We start from the raw sequence: 16615 nt of genomic DNA, 5'->3' as shown, positions 1-16615 counted from the left end.
CTTGATAAAAATAGATGATTTAATTCTAAAAAGTGTATCACTGTATCACTGTCACCGTCATCCCATTGTTCATTGATTTGCTCGAGTTGGGAACCAGTAACATCTCCATTGTGAAATTATCGAAAAATATTTATAGGGTCAGAATGATAGTACAGTGACTACGGCATTTGCCTTGCCCATGGCCAATTTAGATTCCATCACTGGTATCACATATAGTCACATATATTTCTGAGCACTGCCAGGTTGGCCCCCAAACAAAAACAAACAAAATTTTTACAATCCCAAGTTTTGTAATATGTTTATTTTATATATATACTTGGATATAGCCAAGATGTATTTTCAGCATATTAAATACTATTTTTTAATTTGTTGTGAGTGCCAAAATAACTATCTTTGCCACTTTGGTATGAAAAATTAATAGTTACTATCTAAAGAAAAGTTTTGGGGATAGCTGATTCTACCAATATATGCTGAGTGAAGCTGTAAAAAACTAAGCACGCCAACGGGCGTGTGCATTCTCGGGTTCTCCGGGTGGCTGTCTCATCACCAGTGTTCGGTGCTCTGGAACTGCTGTGTATCTAGTGGATAGGATACACAGTGCTCAGGGGACCATATGGGATGCTGGGAATTGAACCCGGGTCGGCCGCGTGCAAGGCAAATGCCCTACCTGCTTCGCTCCAGCCCCATTAACTTAGTGTTTTAAGTGAATCAAGCTAATGATACAAAAATATAAAAACATGAGAACAACAAATTGTAATAATTATTTAAACCAAAGGCTTATTTTCTTTTGCCACACCCAACACGATCAGGGGTTACTCCTGGCTCTGTGCTCTGTGCTCAGGAATTACTCTTGATGGGGCTGAGGAGACCATATGGGATTCCCGGGATTAAACTCAGGTCTGCCTTGTGCAAGGCAAGCACCCTACCCACTGTACCTCTGTATTGTTCTAACCCCAAATCAAACACTTTTATAATGATATATATGTATGTTACTGGAAGCATTCACACTCACATATATTTCTCATCTATATCTAGAAACTGTAAAGTCAAAACAAAAACATCCAAGCACATGGATAAGATAAATATGTGCTCACTGTCATCATCACTGTCATCCCATTGCTCATCGATTTGTTTGAGTGGGCACCAGTAATGTCTTCATTGTGAGACTTGTTGTTACTGTTTTTGGCATATTGAATATACCACGGGTAGCTTGCCAGGCTCTGCCGTGGGGGCGATACTCTTGGTAGCTTGCCAGGCTCTCCGAGAAGGACAGAGGAATCGAACCCAGGTTGGCTGCGTGCAAGGCAAATGTCCTACCCGCAGTGCTTTCGCTCCAGTGATAAATATGTATTAGTTAATGTAATTAATTATAAGTATAGAAAAAGGAGAAATGTTTCAAACACATACTCTAGTAAGCACATCTATTTTATTTACTACTTTTAAAAAAACAATTGTTAAAACCTTTGGAGTTTATTTTGTTACTTATGAAAAAGAAGAAACTGAATCAAACACATTTCCGAAGTGCTAGTTAACTTAAAAATAAAATCTAAAGTATTTCATAGAATAAATTATCTATTATTGGGAAAAAGACATAAAGAAATAAATAGAGGCTTCATGGAGATATGGTGGGTAGAGGATGGTGTGTTTGTATAAAGTGTTTCATAAAGTTTTTAGAGTGAATAGAAGAATCTGAAGAGAAATTCTTCATCAGTGAATTCTGTATGCTGAGCTCTCATAGAGGGTAGGAAGGGCTCATGTATCTTTTCTTGTAGAATATTTTTCTGGAATGAGCTCTGAAAAATCATGGTTTATTAGTTATTAAAACATTTCTGGTTATGATACTTATGAGAAGTTTATTGGAAATGTTTAAAACAACTCTTATTCAAATAAGTAACTATATTCACACTTGGGGGCTGGAGCGATAGCACAGCGGTTGGGCGTTCACCTTTCACGCGGCCGACCCGTGTTCGATTCCTCCGCCCCTCTCGGAGAGCCTGGCAAGCTACCAAAGAGTATCGAGCCCACACGACAGAGCCTGGTAAGCTACCCATGTGTATTGGATATGCCAAAAACAGTAACAATAAGTCTCTCAATGAGAGATGTTACTGGTGCCCGCTCGAAGAAATCGATGAGCAACGGGATGACAGTGACAGTGATTCACACTTGGCTATAAAAGAATTGCTTGAGTCTAAAGTTTGAAGGTCCCTCATTATTCTTCCTTCTGTTCTGCCCTTATTCCCAAAATTTGTATTGCACTTTTAAAAACCTTTATTATTTTTTAAAGACAAAATGTATCATAATAAGCATTTCTAAATGCCCAGTTCAGTAATACGAAGTATATTTACATTGCTGTGAAATTTCTAGAACGTGTTTATCTCTCAGAGCAGAAAGTCTATACCAGTAAAATAACTTTCTGTTCTTCATTCTTTTGCCTTTGGCACAACCACACTATTGTTTTAGATATAAGTGGAATCATATAGTATTTAACTTTTTGTGACTGATGTATCTCACTTAGACTGTAATCTTTAAATCATCTGTGTTGTTGATGTCCAAGATATTTTATTCTTTTCAGTATTCTTTTGTATGGATATGCCACATTTTGTTTAGCTATTTATCTGAAGACAAATAATTGAGATATTTCTGTCTGTCATAATAGTGTTGAAACAAACATGAGTACCCAAATATCTTCTCAGCATCCTACATTTTTTGTTTTATATGTATCCATTTGTGTAACTGCTAAATCATAAGATAGTTTTAATTTTTATTATTTTTAGAGGAAACATTTGTGTTAATCACCTTAGGGCTGCCATATCAAAATTCCACTGTCCAGGCAATCTTAAAAATGTAAATGCATTTTGTTACAGTGCCAGAGGTTGGATGTTGAAGACTAAGGCACAGACAGCATTGGTTTCTTGTAAGAACTCTCGCCTGGCAGGGGTTTCTCCTGATTTGTAACTCTCTCACAGTGTCCTTGTATAACCATTTCTTTGTTGATATCTCTTATTACAAAGGAAAATAGAAAATAGAATAAAATAGATAAAAGAAAAGAAAATCTATTGGATTTTGCTTTTCTGTAATAAACTAACAATATTAACACATGAACTTGTGGGGAAGAAAGAGGGCATAACTCAAGCTACATCCCCACTGTAGTCTAGGATTCCTGTTTCTCCGCATTCTGGCCAATTCTTATTGATTTTTTAACAGTAGCCATCTTGTACTACTATTAAGTACTGTTGCTGTAATAACTGTACATTCTTTAAAGGAAACTGGGAAATTTGAAGTAAGGAACTGCACTGATAGTTTGAATTTATTTATTTATGGTGAGTATAGAACTGTCCAATTGCCATGTATTGCAGGTGGTAAAGTAGAAAAGCAAAAAAGGGAACTGACATTTCAGAGAGACGGATGGTTTATTTAAGAAAATCTAATCTAAGTGAACACTGGAGTCTATATTTAGTGAGGGTGGATTAGTTTTCTTCAGAGGTTGCACACATTAAGGTTAATCATCTACAAGGAGGCAAAGCCATGATTGCCTGTATCACTTAAGACAGCCACGCTGTGGCTACAGCAGGGGGACTGTCCCTCCTGCCATAGGGTGGGCACTACACGGTCTTTTGAGAATGTTCACATTGGGTGTTGAACAAATAGGAAACCCACAGAGAAGCTCACATGTCAAACAATTGACCTGGAGAGAAGAGCACTTAATCCTGTTTCCTTTAATCTAACAACCAGGATTTGGACTTAGTCAACCATAACTTCAAAACCAAAGGCATATTGAACACAGGAGGGTCTCTTTCTTTGAACACCAGGCAATCTATAAGGTTGTCCTTGTTTCCTACAAAAAAAAAACACAACAATTTCACACAAAGTAGAACACTGAATATTGGTAAGAATTAGAGCTCTCTTTAACTATCTGCTTTGTAAGATTTTAACCTGGTATATTTCCCAAAGTTTGTGTTCTACACGAGCAAATCATATGTAAGATTGCATTCTTCATGGATTATAACACCAAATACATAAAACATGTACCTTCATATAGAATTTTGCACAATAAGAAAATAACATTACTGAGCAATTTAAAAGAAGTAGGAGCAATAATAACTCAAGTACATAAAACTGTAAAAAACATCTCACAAAAATATTCAGTGCTATAGAAAAATTATCATTCACAATAAGAGAAGAACTTGAGAAAAGGCAAGGTATTTGAGTTGCACTTTAAAAAGACATTAAGTATTCTCAGCAATGGAAAACAAATTATCAAATGCTTCTTTTCCAGCAGGTACGACTTTGTGGGGGGGAAACTCCAAACAATAATAGTGAGTTTTTTGTTGAAAAATTGAATGTAATAAAATTAAAGAGAAAGTAAAGTGAAATTTATCAGCTACACAGGTGCAGTGGGGGGCTGTGGGGGTGGGAAGGGTCGGGGGGAGGTTTACTGTGGTTCTTGGTGGTGGAATATGTGCACTGGTGAAGGGATGGGTGTTCGAGCATTGTATAACCAAGACTAAAGCCTGAAAGCTTTGTAACTTTCCACATGGTGATTCAATAAAATAAATAAATAAATAAATAAAAAGAGACTAAGTATGCAAATGATGAAGAGTATAAGAATGTATCTTAGGATGCAGAAATAAAGATACGGAAGTTGGTTAGGATCTGCTCTTAGATGTCCTTGTCTAAGGAGTAAACTGTTTCATGCTATTAAGTATTATTTCAAATGTGGGCATGCTACTGTGTACTTAACTGTACTTATATTATTTCAGTTATAAATATATATAAATTACAGATAAAATGTACATATTATATAATCAGCACATACATAAACATAAATAAATATCTATAATAGTGTAGCTACAAATCCAAATTTCCCTTTAGAAGTTCTATTCCAGACATTATACATGCATATTTTAAGAAAGAAATGTAGATGTATATTATGATAAAATAGCACAATTACTCTCCATCCTAAAATAGATGATGTATACTTAAAAAGGAGAAATCAGTGATAATATATATACTAAAAGGAAGTAATGTGGGAGGAGGGTGTTCATTTCTTGTTTTAGTTCTATGTAACTTAAGAGACTAGCCTTGAGAAATAAGACAAGGACAGAAGGAATTCCAAATATGCTCCGTTTTTCACATCTACAAATAGGAAACATTCTATTTATAAATAATAGCTTATAAATATCTTCTTACAACTATCTTGTGATATATAAATTTTTCAATTATAGATATACAATATTTTACAAATGGTCCTATAAGACATTTAAAGAAATAAGACATTTGTTAATTATCAAGATGTTCTAACATACACAGTACTAGAGGAAATAACACAGTGAACTGATGTTTGTGCATTTTGCCACACAGATTTAATAATTATAAAGGTTTTGCCACATTTGCTTTACCTACTCAAGTTCTAAACAATCCTGTGGCATTTAAACAATCATTTCACCCTGTCACTTCAATTAGTATCTCTTATATATGTGAACATTTAAAATAACCTAATGATATTAACAATGTTGTTTCTCCATCATATAATGACAATTTTCAATCAATTGCTACTGCTGTCTCAAGCATGCTATTTTAGAGAATTAAAAATACAAATAAGGTTGATATTTGCCATTCAGTGAGATGTTTCTGAAGACTCAGTTTGGTGCAGACTCAACTTCCTTCCCCTTCTGCTTTAACAGACTTTACCTCCTCATAGAACATTTCACATTCTGCATCTTGCTTCTTGTTTTCAGTGGGGCTTCAGGATAACCTGGTGGTGCTTATATTGTAATGTGGTTCATATTGTGCTGGGAATCAAACTTATAGCCTTCTGCATGCCAGGTATGTACTCCCTATCTTCAGGTGATCTCTCCAGCCCACAATTTTTTTTTGAATCAGATGTTAAATTTTCTCTATATTAATATTCTTTGAGGTATCAAAGAATATTATGTCATAATAATATGACTGTCACTGTCATCCCATTGCTCATCGATTTGTTCGAGCGGGCACCAGTAACGTCTCTCATTGTGAGACTTATTGTTACTGTTTTTGGCATATCCAATATGCCACGGGTAGCTTGCCAGGCACGGCCATGCGGGCGCGATACTCTCAGTAGCTTGCCGGGCTCTCCGAGAGGGGCAGAGGAATCGAACACAGGTCAGCCTCGTGAAAGGTGAACGCCCTACCTCTGTGCTATCATTCCAGACCTCTTTGAGGTATATACAAGTAAATTAAGAAAAATATTGGGAGCTGATATCAACTTTCAATTTTAAGTCAGGAAGAACTGAATTTTATGCCAGTTCATAATTTCAATGTCCTACATGAATTTATATTGTCACTGTTACTGTCATCCCGTTGCTCACTGATTTGTTTGAGCAGGTACCAGTAATGTCTCTCATTGTGAGACTTATTGTTACTGTTTTTGGCATATCCAATACGCCATGGGTAGCTTGCCAGGCTCTGCTGTGCGGGTGTGATACTCTCGGTAGCTTGCAGGGCTCTCTGAGAGGGGCAGAGGAATCGAACATGGGTGGGCCGCGTGAAAGGCGAACGCCCTATAATTTAATTTTTCCAAAGTAGTTAATTTTATTATTAGCATACCAGAAATTTCATAGGATTACAAAGAGGATTAAATAAAGAGTAATTGACTTCTGAGGTTCTAGAGTAGCAGGTATAGGAAGCACTACAGTGCTAGAACTGTAGAGAGAGATATTTTAGTGTTTACCAGCTCTAGTTTATAGTTAGTTTATGATCCAGTATACAACCTCCTAAAGTACTGGCCTGCATAATGAAAATATTAAAAACTTTGGCTTATTTCCCAGATTTCAAAAGATAGGTATCTCACTAATTTGAAAACAATAGGTTCTATTTTTATATTACTTTAAATTATATGATAGTTAATGAATACAAAAATTAAAACTCATTTAATGAAATGGAGCAGATTTGATTGATTAATTTGAAGCTTTGGCCACACCTAGTAGTGCTCAGGATTTTCTCCTGGTTCTGTACGCAGGGATAACTGTCAGTGGGGTTGTGGGAACTATATGGGGTGTCAGATATTGAACCTGGATTGGCAGAGTGCAAGACTCTACCCACTGGATTATTTCTCTGGCCCCATGGAGCAGATATTTATAATAGTTCTTACAAGATGGTCTAGATCAAAATTCCTAACAGTGCTTGTTGGATATTGACCCTAAGCATTTTAGGCTTCATCAGTGAATTGCCCCTTTTCCTCCTTCCAGAGAAGCTTATCGGGCTCTTGCTAGCATCCCTAATTTACTTAAAGTTTATCTTTAACCTTTTGTGTTTTACCTCTCATTGTCTCAGTTCCCCAAGTCAGTCTTGATTACTTATAAGCCAAACTTTCTGGTAATTCTGGACTTTGTATTTGTAGTCATTTGTATTTGAAGTGCTCTGTATTTGTACCTGCTTTTCTATTTCTCTATAGCCTTTTAATATTTTATTATAGGGCAATGTTCTTTGGTTAAACGCAGTAAGACCATTAATGCCATGCTCCTAATATTTGGGAGTTGATTGACTCTGAAATATATCTACTCCTGGGCATTGGCCATAATTACTTGACTCAGGTTTCAGTTGTTGTAGTTCTTAACACCCCAAAACGGAGGTCCCGAGGTGGGACTGGGATGACCTGGGGTGAGTGGTGAAGTTACCCCCACACTGAAATGAGACAGTCTAGGAAGCATAAGCATAATTGCATAGTCTTGATGCAAGCTGCTATGAGACAAGACCCCCATGGGGAAGGACAAGCTGAACAGACCTGAGGAGATTTAATCTGGAATTTATGGTAAAAGCCCTGCTTGCTCTCAGAGCCCAGAGAACTAAGTTTTGGGATCTTTGTCTCTTACTGTATTTATCCAAACAACTGCAAATATTGATAAGAAATAAATTTAATTGTTTAACATATGCAACTAGAAGGAAAGACAAAAGCAATGTAGATGTCTTTGGGAATCTCCCCAAAAGAATTGCCTTTGCCAAATGTTTTATCTCTGTAAATAATCAATCACACCTATGTCCTTACCTCAAACCCCTCAGATGTCTGAAGTATGGTAGCAGCTCGGCATTAAACAGGCCATTTTTGCCATCAGACTGTGGTCCCGTCTCTCTGCTGGGGAGACTTGGGGAGAACAGGAGGCAGCTCTCGACCACCAAATGCACCCGTTACACAGCACCCACACACTTTGTGAATTCACAGTGCTTATTTGAATAAGATAGAAGTATTCACAGGTTAAATTTCTTCCAGTCTTCTCCAATGGACCAGTACTGTGCATTGGAGTCTTAGCAGACAGGGTTCAGTCCAGTGATGGAATTATCTATAATCCCCCACCCCAAGAGTTTTCTATATCTTATTCTGAGACCAGGATGGGTTGTTGTTGCTGCTCTATTGCCATCATCTCTTGGCCCTTGGACCATGTTGACAACAATGTGACTTGTCAGGGCCACCTATTGCATTAATCTCATTTCATGTGTAAAGTGTGAAAGACAGATTATGATCATACAAATCTTCTACTTAATTGGTTTGATAATAATGTTCTACTTGGTGCATATTCCCAAATCAGTAATATACTTTTCTGTAGGAGCCAGAAATTAGAGTTGTAATTTGCACAGTACAGTTGCAGGACTTTCTGTATCATGATTATCTAGAATGTCAATTTAAAAGTATATCTCTTGACCCTACTTCAGATGTGGTGAACAGAAATTTCTGGAATCAGAGCCCAAGAACTTTCATATAATTTTTATAAGGACCACAACAAGTGGGTTGTACTCAATGGGTTTGGGGATACTTCTTGTGATGCTCAGGTCCAAATACTCTAAAAGAGAAGTGCATGCTTAGAGGACACCAGAACTATACCCAGCCATTCAGTATCTGTGTGTGCATGCATGCACATGTATGTGTATGAGGGGGTTAGGCGTGTAATGCCAGGTATCAAACTGAGTGTTCAGCACATGCTAACCATGTGTTCTACCACTTTAGCTATCCCTGTTGACCCCTAGCCAATCCAAGAATCTTTATTTTAACATACACACCATGATTTGAGAATCCAGGAAATATCCTGGGATGAACTTGTTCCAGAGTTACTGATTATGAAATGGAAATGCTGACATTTTACTCCAGGACCATTGAACTTCAATGCATACATTTATTTCCATGCCACATTTTCTAGTTGCCAAGAACAGTCACAAGATTCATACAAAAAGCCTCCTATTTATCTTATGAATAATTATCTTACAAGTGAATTCATATTTACAATGATTTCTGATGCCGCATAAATTCTTTCTCCCATTCTTTTCTGGAAGAGATTTATTTTTCAGTCGTATTTTTCTCTTTAAACATTAGAAGAGAATTTTCTGGCTTTCAGTCCCCATTCTTTTGCTTTCTTTTCACTCTCCTTTCTTTTTCATAAGTAAGGAATTTCTAATATAGTGTTCTGAAAAATTGTAAAAAATAAAAGCAATTAAAAAATAAAAAAGCAATACAGACTCTGCGTACCAATTTATAGTTTTATTATATTATTTATACTTATTTTCAACAGTGAAGTTGTCCCATGAGGAAGCTGACTTAGATTCATAACTCTTTTGCATTCTACTCTGTAGGAAGGAACTACGAGCAGAATCCTGACCCTAGTGTTCTTCCTGTTTGCCTTTTACCTTTAAAATATACAAAATAGTCTAAGATCTGTTACAAGTCACAATTTAGAAGGAAATGCACAGGAAAAAAAACATAATCCTGTTTGTCCTATCACTTATCATGAGAAATAGAGTATATAAAATCACCTTCTTCGGCAGGTAAACTACTGCTTTAATCAAAAGTATGTTGCTCTGACTCCACTGTACTCTGGACAGCAATAAAAGCCTTTTCTTGGAGCAAAAGCTGACTTGACAAAGTTTGCTCTTGATATCAGGAATATGGCCTTTGTTTGGTTCAATAGCAACTTCATATCTCTAGTGTTGGAAGTGATGGTGTTTTGATCATAATTATGGCCATGGTTTAATGACAGCATAATGGAAACACTATAATTTCCCCCTACCCAAAAGTTTAGAAATAGATGGAAATGAAAAGACTAAAAAGAAATAGAGTTCCACATTGAAATACTGCACACATTCTGAGGAAGGGTCATATTTACAATAATAGAATATTTATTCTATAATTATTTATTTACAATAATTATATTAAAATTTATAAATAACAACTCTATATGTAGAGTTATTTATTATAAGAATGTGTTTTGAAAAAAATTAAGCTAAAAATCTGCTAAATAAAATATATTAAGAACATTTACTATGTGCCAGATACTATTCTGAGAATTTTCTGATATTAATTTTATAGTATTTTTAAATACTTATTACTATCATACCTATTTTTGCTCAAGAAAATTATTTAAAATTATTAACAAATAAGTCACTGAGCCACAGTTTAAGCCAGATGGTTTGTCTACAAAATCCAGGTTCTTAACTACAGTCTTATAAAACTTTATGTGTGCTCTATGCATATGGGAAAATTGTAAGTCAGAGCAACAGTTTAGCTTGTTATATTCAGCACTATTTACAATCATAAAATATTCACGCATTGCAATACAGCTCATGGAAAGTATCTAGGCAAAAAATTATTATCTCTCTAGAAATTTTATTATGTTATGGCTGTAAAATGTTCTCGCAAAATAGGAATTCTAGTTTCCCTTTCTCGATATTGAAGACATATAAGTATTATTCTACTTATGTTTGCTACCATATATGAAGAATTTTATCTTTGTGTTTGTCTGTCACACAGGAATACAATACCACATTTATATCACTTGTGAATGTTTTCACTCAAAATTCTATGCCATACATCACTTAAGCATGTACTGTGATATATGTATTCTCTATAATCAGAGTAAGATTCTCAAGACCAATATCCTCTTTATATTATGAAATGAAACCTACCTCACATCTTCATTTTGTACCTAGTCCCTTAAATTCTGAATATTTTGAAGCTTCGCTGTGTTCTTGTGAGCTTCAGTCTAATATAATTTAACTCTAAGATATAACTCTCTAAGTTGAATATGTTTATATATATGATCTAACAAGCACCTCATAGCCTACATATCCTCAAAACCCAAAGTACCTTAAAAATAAATCTAGTCTGTGCCTCCTTTTTTTCTTAAAACTTTTCCTAGCAGAATATTTTTACCCAAGGGATCAGTGAGCCAACTCAGTGGGTAGGATGCTTGTCTTTCATGCAGCCCACTTAAGTTTTATCTTTAAGATCATAAATGGATCCCTGAACACTTCCAGGAGAGATCCCTGAGCAAAGAGACAGGAGGGAGTCCTGGAGACCATGGGTATGGCCCCCAAACAAAAATCAGCAACAACAATAACAAAAGAGGTGGAGGGGAAGAAAAGAAAAAATGCTTCAAGAATATCTTTACCCTTAACTTCTTTCTCCTATTCACTAAATTTTAATTCTTGCTGTTACGTGTTTGGTTTTTTTTCTTTTCACCTACATCATATTCAGGTCATAATTATCCCTCAGGGCACTGTAACACTCTCCCTGCAGATTGCTCTATTTTAACAGCAGAAACTATCCTTTGTATTCTTACTACTACATTTCTAAACATGGATTCACGTACTTACTGCAAACAACGTAAACAGAATCGGGTCCAATTCGTTGCTATAAAATTTACGGTTCTTCAAGCATGAGACTCAGCTTCAGCCTAGCTGCCAGGTTACTCAAGTTCGGAGGGTGTCTCCTTAAATTCTGAGACAAAGCAGAAAGAGCTCCCCTCCCCTTTCCACAACTCCCCGCACTTTCCCCTCCTGTTAGCGGACTATTGCAAACAACGTGACAAATCTGGAAAGCAAGATACAGTGCCTAGAACAAGTCCAGAGCTGTCCCGGCTGTACAGCTGAGGCCTGGGAGGACCCCGCCCCCCCTAATCTCGCGAGAGGGCGGGCTCTGATGGGCTCTTCTTTCTATCTCTCGCGAGAACTAAAGGTTTAGGCTCCCCGTTGGCCGAGACCGCGGCAGCATCTCTCGGAGCAACAGCGATGGCGGCCTCCATAGCCGAGCAGCTTTTTTCCCTCGAGCTGCTCGTGGACTGGGTGCATCTTGAGGCCGGGAAGTTACAGCCGCCAGCGTCCTCCCAGGAACAGGGAGACGAGGCGGGCACGTCATCGCTGCGCCGCCTGCGCCCCGCCGTGGCCTTCCGCCTGCTGGACTTCCCCACGCTGCTGGTTTACCCTCCCGGAGGTCCGGCGACCCCCGCTCCGGAACCGAGACCCGGGCTGCTCAGCTTCGGTCGCGGCAAGTCCTGCCTCTTCCGCCTGCACCCCGCCACCTTGCACCGCTCGCTGCTTCGGACCCCACTTTACGCCTTACTTTTGCAACTGCCTCCCGGGCTCCCGACTCCCGCCCCGCAGCTCCTGGGCGCCAGCTGTATCTCGCTGGCCGCCGCTGTGCACAGGGTTCTGGCGGCGTCCTCTGCGGGCTCCAGCTCCCAGGGTGATAGAGGAAGCTTCCCGCTGCATAACCAAGTAGGGGAGCACATAGGGGACATCGCCCTGGGCTACCGCCTGACGGCTTTGGGAAGCAGCCTGCTGGGCCAGCTTGAGAGGCCTGTCACTTGCAAAGGAGGTGAAGTAGAAGGTGTAGAATTGCAGAAGGCCATAAAGGTCAGTTCCCAAACCCAGCAGGAAAAGCATCAGCCGGCCTCAGAGCCGCCCGAAGTTACTGTTGCTAGGCCTCTGGTAGATTTAAACCTTCCAGAGGCACCGAAGAACTCTAAGGAAGTAGTTTTCCACAGTCAGGCCAACTCTGAGAGCACTGGTTCCGTGGACAATAGCAAAACCAACGGAGTTTGTGCAGGTGTCAGGAGTGGTAGCACTCTAGATCAAGAAGTCACAGAACTGGACATGGAGACCAATATAATTTGCCCTCCTCCCCTCTATTACACTAATTTCACCCAAGAAAAAGCTTTTCATGTACCGGGGAAAATCACCATTAAGCCTCAAACGAATTTATCTGAGGAAGTGAATGGTGCTTTTCCGGGAGAAAAACTTGCAAATTTCTCAACATGTGTTAATTGTGTAAAACATACAAATTTCCCAGCACCCAAGAGTCCTCCAGTGCTTCTTAATCCTCAAAAAAATCAGGATATAGGAGCAGCTAATCAAACTGCAGATCAGCCACAAACTGAACAAAATAGAATTGGTATGATAAATCAGTTGCCATTGTTAAATGCTTTGTTGGTTGAATTGTCCTCGTTGTTTAACCAACCCATGGAAAATTCTCTTCATGTACATCCTCAGTTGGCCTGGCTATATAGTTCTGAGCATAAGAGGTTATCAGAATTTTCTGTTAAATCTAGGAAGGATAAGCTTTCTGTGGGGGGTAATGAAAAGGCAATGAATCTTCAACATAAAAAGAATCAAGTTGAAAACCTAAAGGATGGTAAATATTTTGGAGAGAAAAATGTTATAATCCCAAAAAGAGTTCCAAGGGGGAAGCTATTTTATGGCATAACAAATACACTTAAACTTCGTTTAAAGCAGACAAATCCTGCTATGCTGGAAGTGCATGAAAAAAGAGAACAGTATAGAAAAATGCAAGCACAGATGTTAGGTGCAAAACTCAGAATACCTTCTTTCAAAGCATTCAACATCGCAAAACAACACCAAAAGCCACATCAGTTTTCTAGAGATAAAGATTTAGAATCAGATGCATCTTTTGCTAAGTATAGTGGTACCTCAAAGCAGGTTAGTAGGGCTTTTGATGACCCCAGCTCAAATAAAGAAAATAAACTGAATCATGCAACAGAAAAGACAGTTGAATGTGGTAAAAATAGAACCAGTGATATTTCATTGAAAGAAATTGTGAGTTCTGCAAACTCTGTTGTCCCACATACAAATATTTCCAAAAGAAAAATGGAAGTGAAAGCTGGAAGTCCTTGTGGTGTCCGACTGGTTGCAGTAGACAGAATGGTAGCAGATAGACAAATAAATGATGGGGAGACTGAACCCATGGATAATGAACATTTTTATGCTGATATGACTGAAAATGAAGTAAGTAAAAACAGTTCCTCTGAAAACATCTCATTAAAATATTCAGATGATTTTACTAGCCCTTGCTATTCTGAAGATTTCTATACAGCTGAGGATACTAGCAGAATTTTATCAGTTCATGACAGCAGTTCAAGGACAGAAGGTCCCAAACATAGTCAATATAAAAACAAATCTAGTGTAACAAGATTGTCCAGAAGGGAAAATAGCAGTGAAAAGAGTTCTATTATTAGTCCACCTTTTTCAGCTGGATCACCAGTACACTCAAAAAAAAGTTGTTATATTGCAAAAACTCCAGATACGAATTTGAAGGAAGCATCTAGCAGTGATTTATCTTCATCACTTTGGACTGAGGAAAAAGAAAACCAGGAAGATCAAAACAATATGCATAATTATAAATGTATAAAGAGCAATCAAGATATCTCTGTTAAATTTAAAACAATAAATGGTTGCAAATCTTTAGAAAGAAGTCAGTCACCTCAGACATCTCAGGTGAGTTCTTATATACCACCTGATTTGTCAGAACTGAAATTTAGTATCCTGGATTTCAGCAGCACATCAGATCACCTTGAAGAAGAGAGCGATGAAGTTGGTTCACTAAATATTTCAAAGCAATGCAAAGATATTTGTGAATTAGTAATAAATAAACTTCCAGGATATACAATGTAAGAATATGTGCTTTTAAGAAACACTTAATTTTTTATATAAATAATAAAATGATGTTAAAACTACTGTTTTAGTGCATAAATTGAATCTTTAGCAAGCACAAACTTTGTTACTCCTATGATGTTTAATCAGTGCTACTATTAAATTTTATAATAGATATTACTAAATTGCATAATTTAGGGATTTAATGTGTCTAATAAGAATATGAAGTGTTTTATCTATATTGAAAATCTTAAGATATCAATCATTTTAGAATGGATACATATATAATTTTGAAAATAAAGATAACTTCAAATTTTAATGGGACTGAATCGTTTAGCAAATATAGGTTTCTCAATAGTTATTTTTAATGTGTGAAAGTTCTTATGAAACTCTGATCATTATAATTTCTTGCATTGGTTGGTGTTAGATCTTATTTACTCAAGTATACTTTTTAATTTTATATATATCTAATTTTTGAATGACAAATTTTTATTAAAAATTACTAATTCGGTAGGCAGTTTTCAAATGATAATAGAATTTAGATCATAGTGAGATCAATAAAGATGTATTTCAAGGAAAATTATAAAATGGGAATGGGTATGATGTTCATAGGAGACTATGAAAATAAGTTCCTTGAATGCTAGATTAATGTCACACAGTGGTATAAAGGTATTTTTTAGGCAGGGAAAATCCAAAATTGTAGAGCATGTCAAGTGCCAAGCAGAATAAATTCCTAAGCAATAGGAGCTATAGAATATTTTTTATTAAAACAGCAACAGTTAGGACATTGTGAATGTTTTAAATTCTTGAAATAATTTCATAGAAGTACAATATTATTATAATATTGGAAATATGAAATGCTTTTAAAGACCAGTAATTACAATCTTAAATTTTATAATTACGAAGCATCTCCTCTTGGAATCAAAATAACATCAGATCCTATAGTTATTCAAAAGACATCGATTTAGTATGCAAATTGCTAGCAATATTTTATTACTTTGAAGAGACCAAAAATATGAATATCAGTATCAATCATCAGAAATACTTTCTTCAAATCCAACTGTGTTGTTCATTCAGTAGTCATTTATGATGAAAATAGGAAAATGGTAAGTCTATTAGTATGTCTAAGATATAATAAACACTTAGATGTATTTATTTACATCTTAAATATAACAGAGCTCAAGACGCTTTTCCTTGAGTTTTTCCATGAATACATATTTCTAGAATTTTGATGTATTTCTAGCTCTAGTCTAGTGAATATACCTGTTTTCAAGTTTGCAATACTTCATATCCTATCATCAAACTATTTCATTTTAATTTTCTGTTCTTTTTTTTTTTTCAGTAAAAAAATCCCCCTCCCAACTTCCCCTTACTCTTGTGATGCTGTTATATTAACTGGGGCTCATATACACTTGGTTGTGGTCTTCACCGGGGATTACATATTTGGTTGCAACTTGTGCACTTTCAGTTGCAGTTTTAACTAGGGGTCATACTTTAGTTGCAGTTGCTTATCAGCGGTTGCTTCCTAATTGCAGTGTTTTTATGCTTTTGGTTGAGATTCTTGTCGGCTTGCAAATTTGTGTGTGGTATTTGAATGATCAGTTGCAGTGCTTGCTCACCAGGGTTTGTACACTTAAGTTGTGGTACTCACACTTGGATGTGTGTGCCAGAAATTGCACTTTTTTCTTTTACTGTGGTGCCAGGCATCACAAATGATAGTGCCACTGGAGTCACAATGACGTGGCATGCTGGAGGCTGAAGTTGAGAACTCGTGCAAGCCAGGCAGGTGCTTTACCCCTAAGCTATCCACAGGCCCCTATCTAAAAATTTAGTTTAAAAATGATACTGTAACATACTTCTGAAGTCTTATCTCCTTTAAAATCATTGAAACAGAAGTCCTTTCAGTAACAAATAATGGGCATCAGTC

At 36.9% G+C, this 16615-nt stretch overlaps 1 protein-coding gene and 1 long non-coding RNA gene across 2 annotated transcripts; one reads left to right on the top strand and one right to left on the bottom strand.

Annotated features, from left to right (window-relative positions):
- Positions 1-2684: 2684 nt before the first annotated feature.
- LOC129407096 (uncharacterized) lies at positions 2685-11892 on the bottom strand. The gene is made up of 4 exons (XR_008631422.1): positions 11617-11892; positions 9031-9431; positions 8024-8199; positions 2685-3835 (listed from the first exon to the last, which is right to left on the bottom strand). It is a non-coding gene; the product is annotated as an uncharacterized LOC129407096 (long non-coding RNA).
- Positions 11893-12008: 116 nt separating this feature from the next.
- MAP10 (microtubule associated protein 10) lies at positions 12009-14999 on the top strand. Its single transcript, XM_004620319.2, has one exon. It carries the CDS (start codon positions 12031-12033, stop codon positions 14707-14709), a length of 2679 nt encoding a protein of 892 aa, XP_004620376.2. The 5' UTR covers positions 12009-12030; the 3' UTR covers positions 14710-14999.
- The last annotated feature ends 1616 nt before the right edge of the window (positions 15000-16615 follow it).

Source organism: Sorex araneus, chromosome 9 (genome assembly GCF_027595985.1).
Source record: "Sorex araneus isolate mSorAra2 chromosome 9, mSorAra2.pri, whole genome shotgun sequence".
In the NCBI taxonomy this organism is placed as follows: Eukaryota; Metazoa; Chordata; class Mammalia; order Eulipotyphla; family Soricidae; genus Sorex; species Sorex araneus.
Note: the sequence above shows the minus strand (reverse complement) of the source record. Positions and strands in the feature narration are given on the sequence as shown.

What these genes read in the sequence shown, in the direction of transcription:
- MAP10 (XM_004620319.2), top strand. Translation starts at nt 12,031, where the DNA reads ATGGCGGCCTCCATAGCCGAGCAGCTTTTTTCCCTCGAGCTGCTCGTG.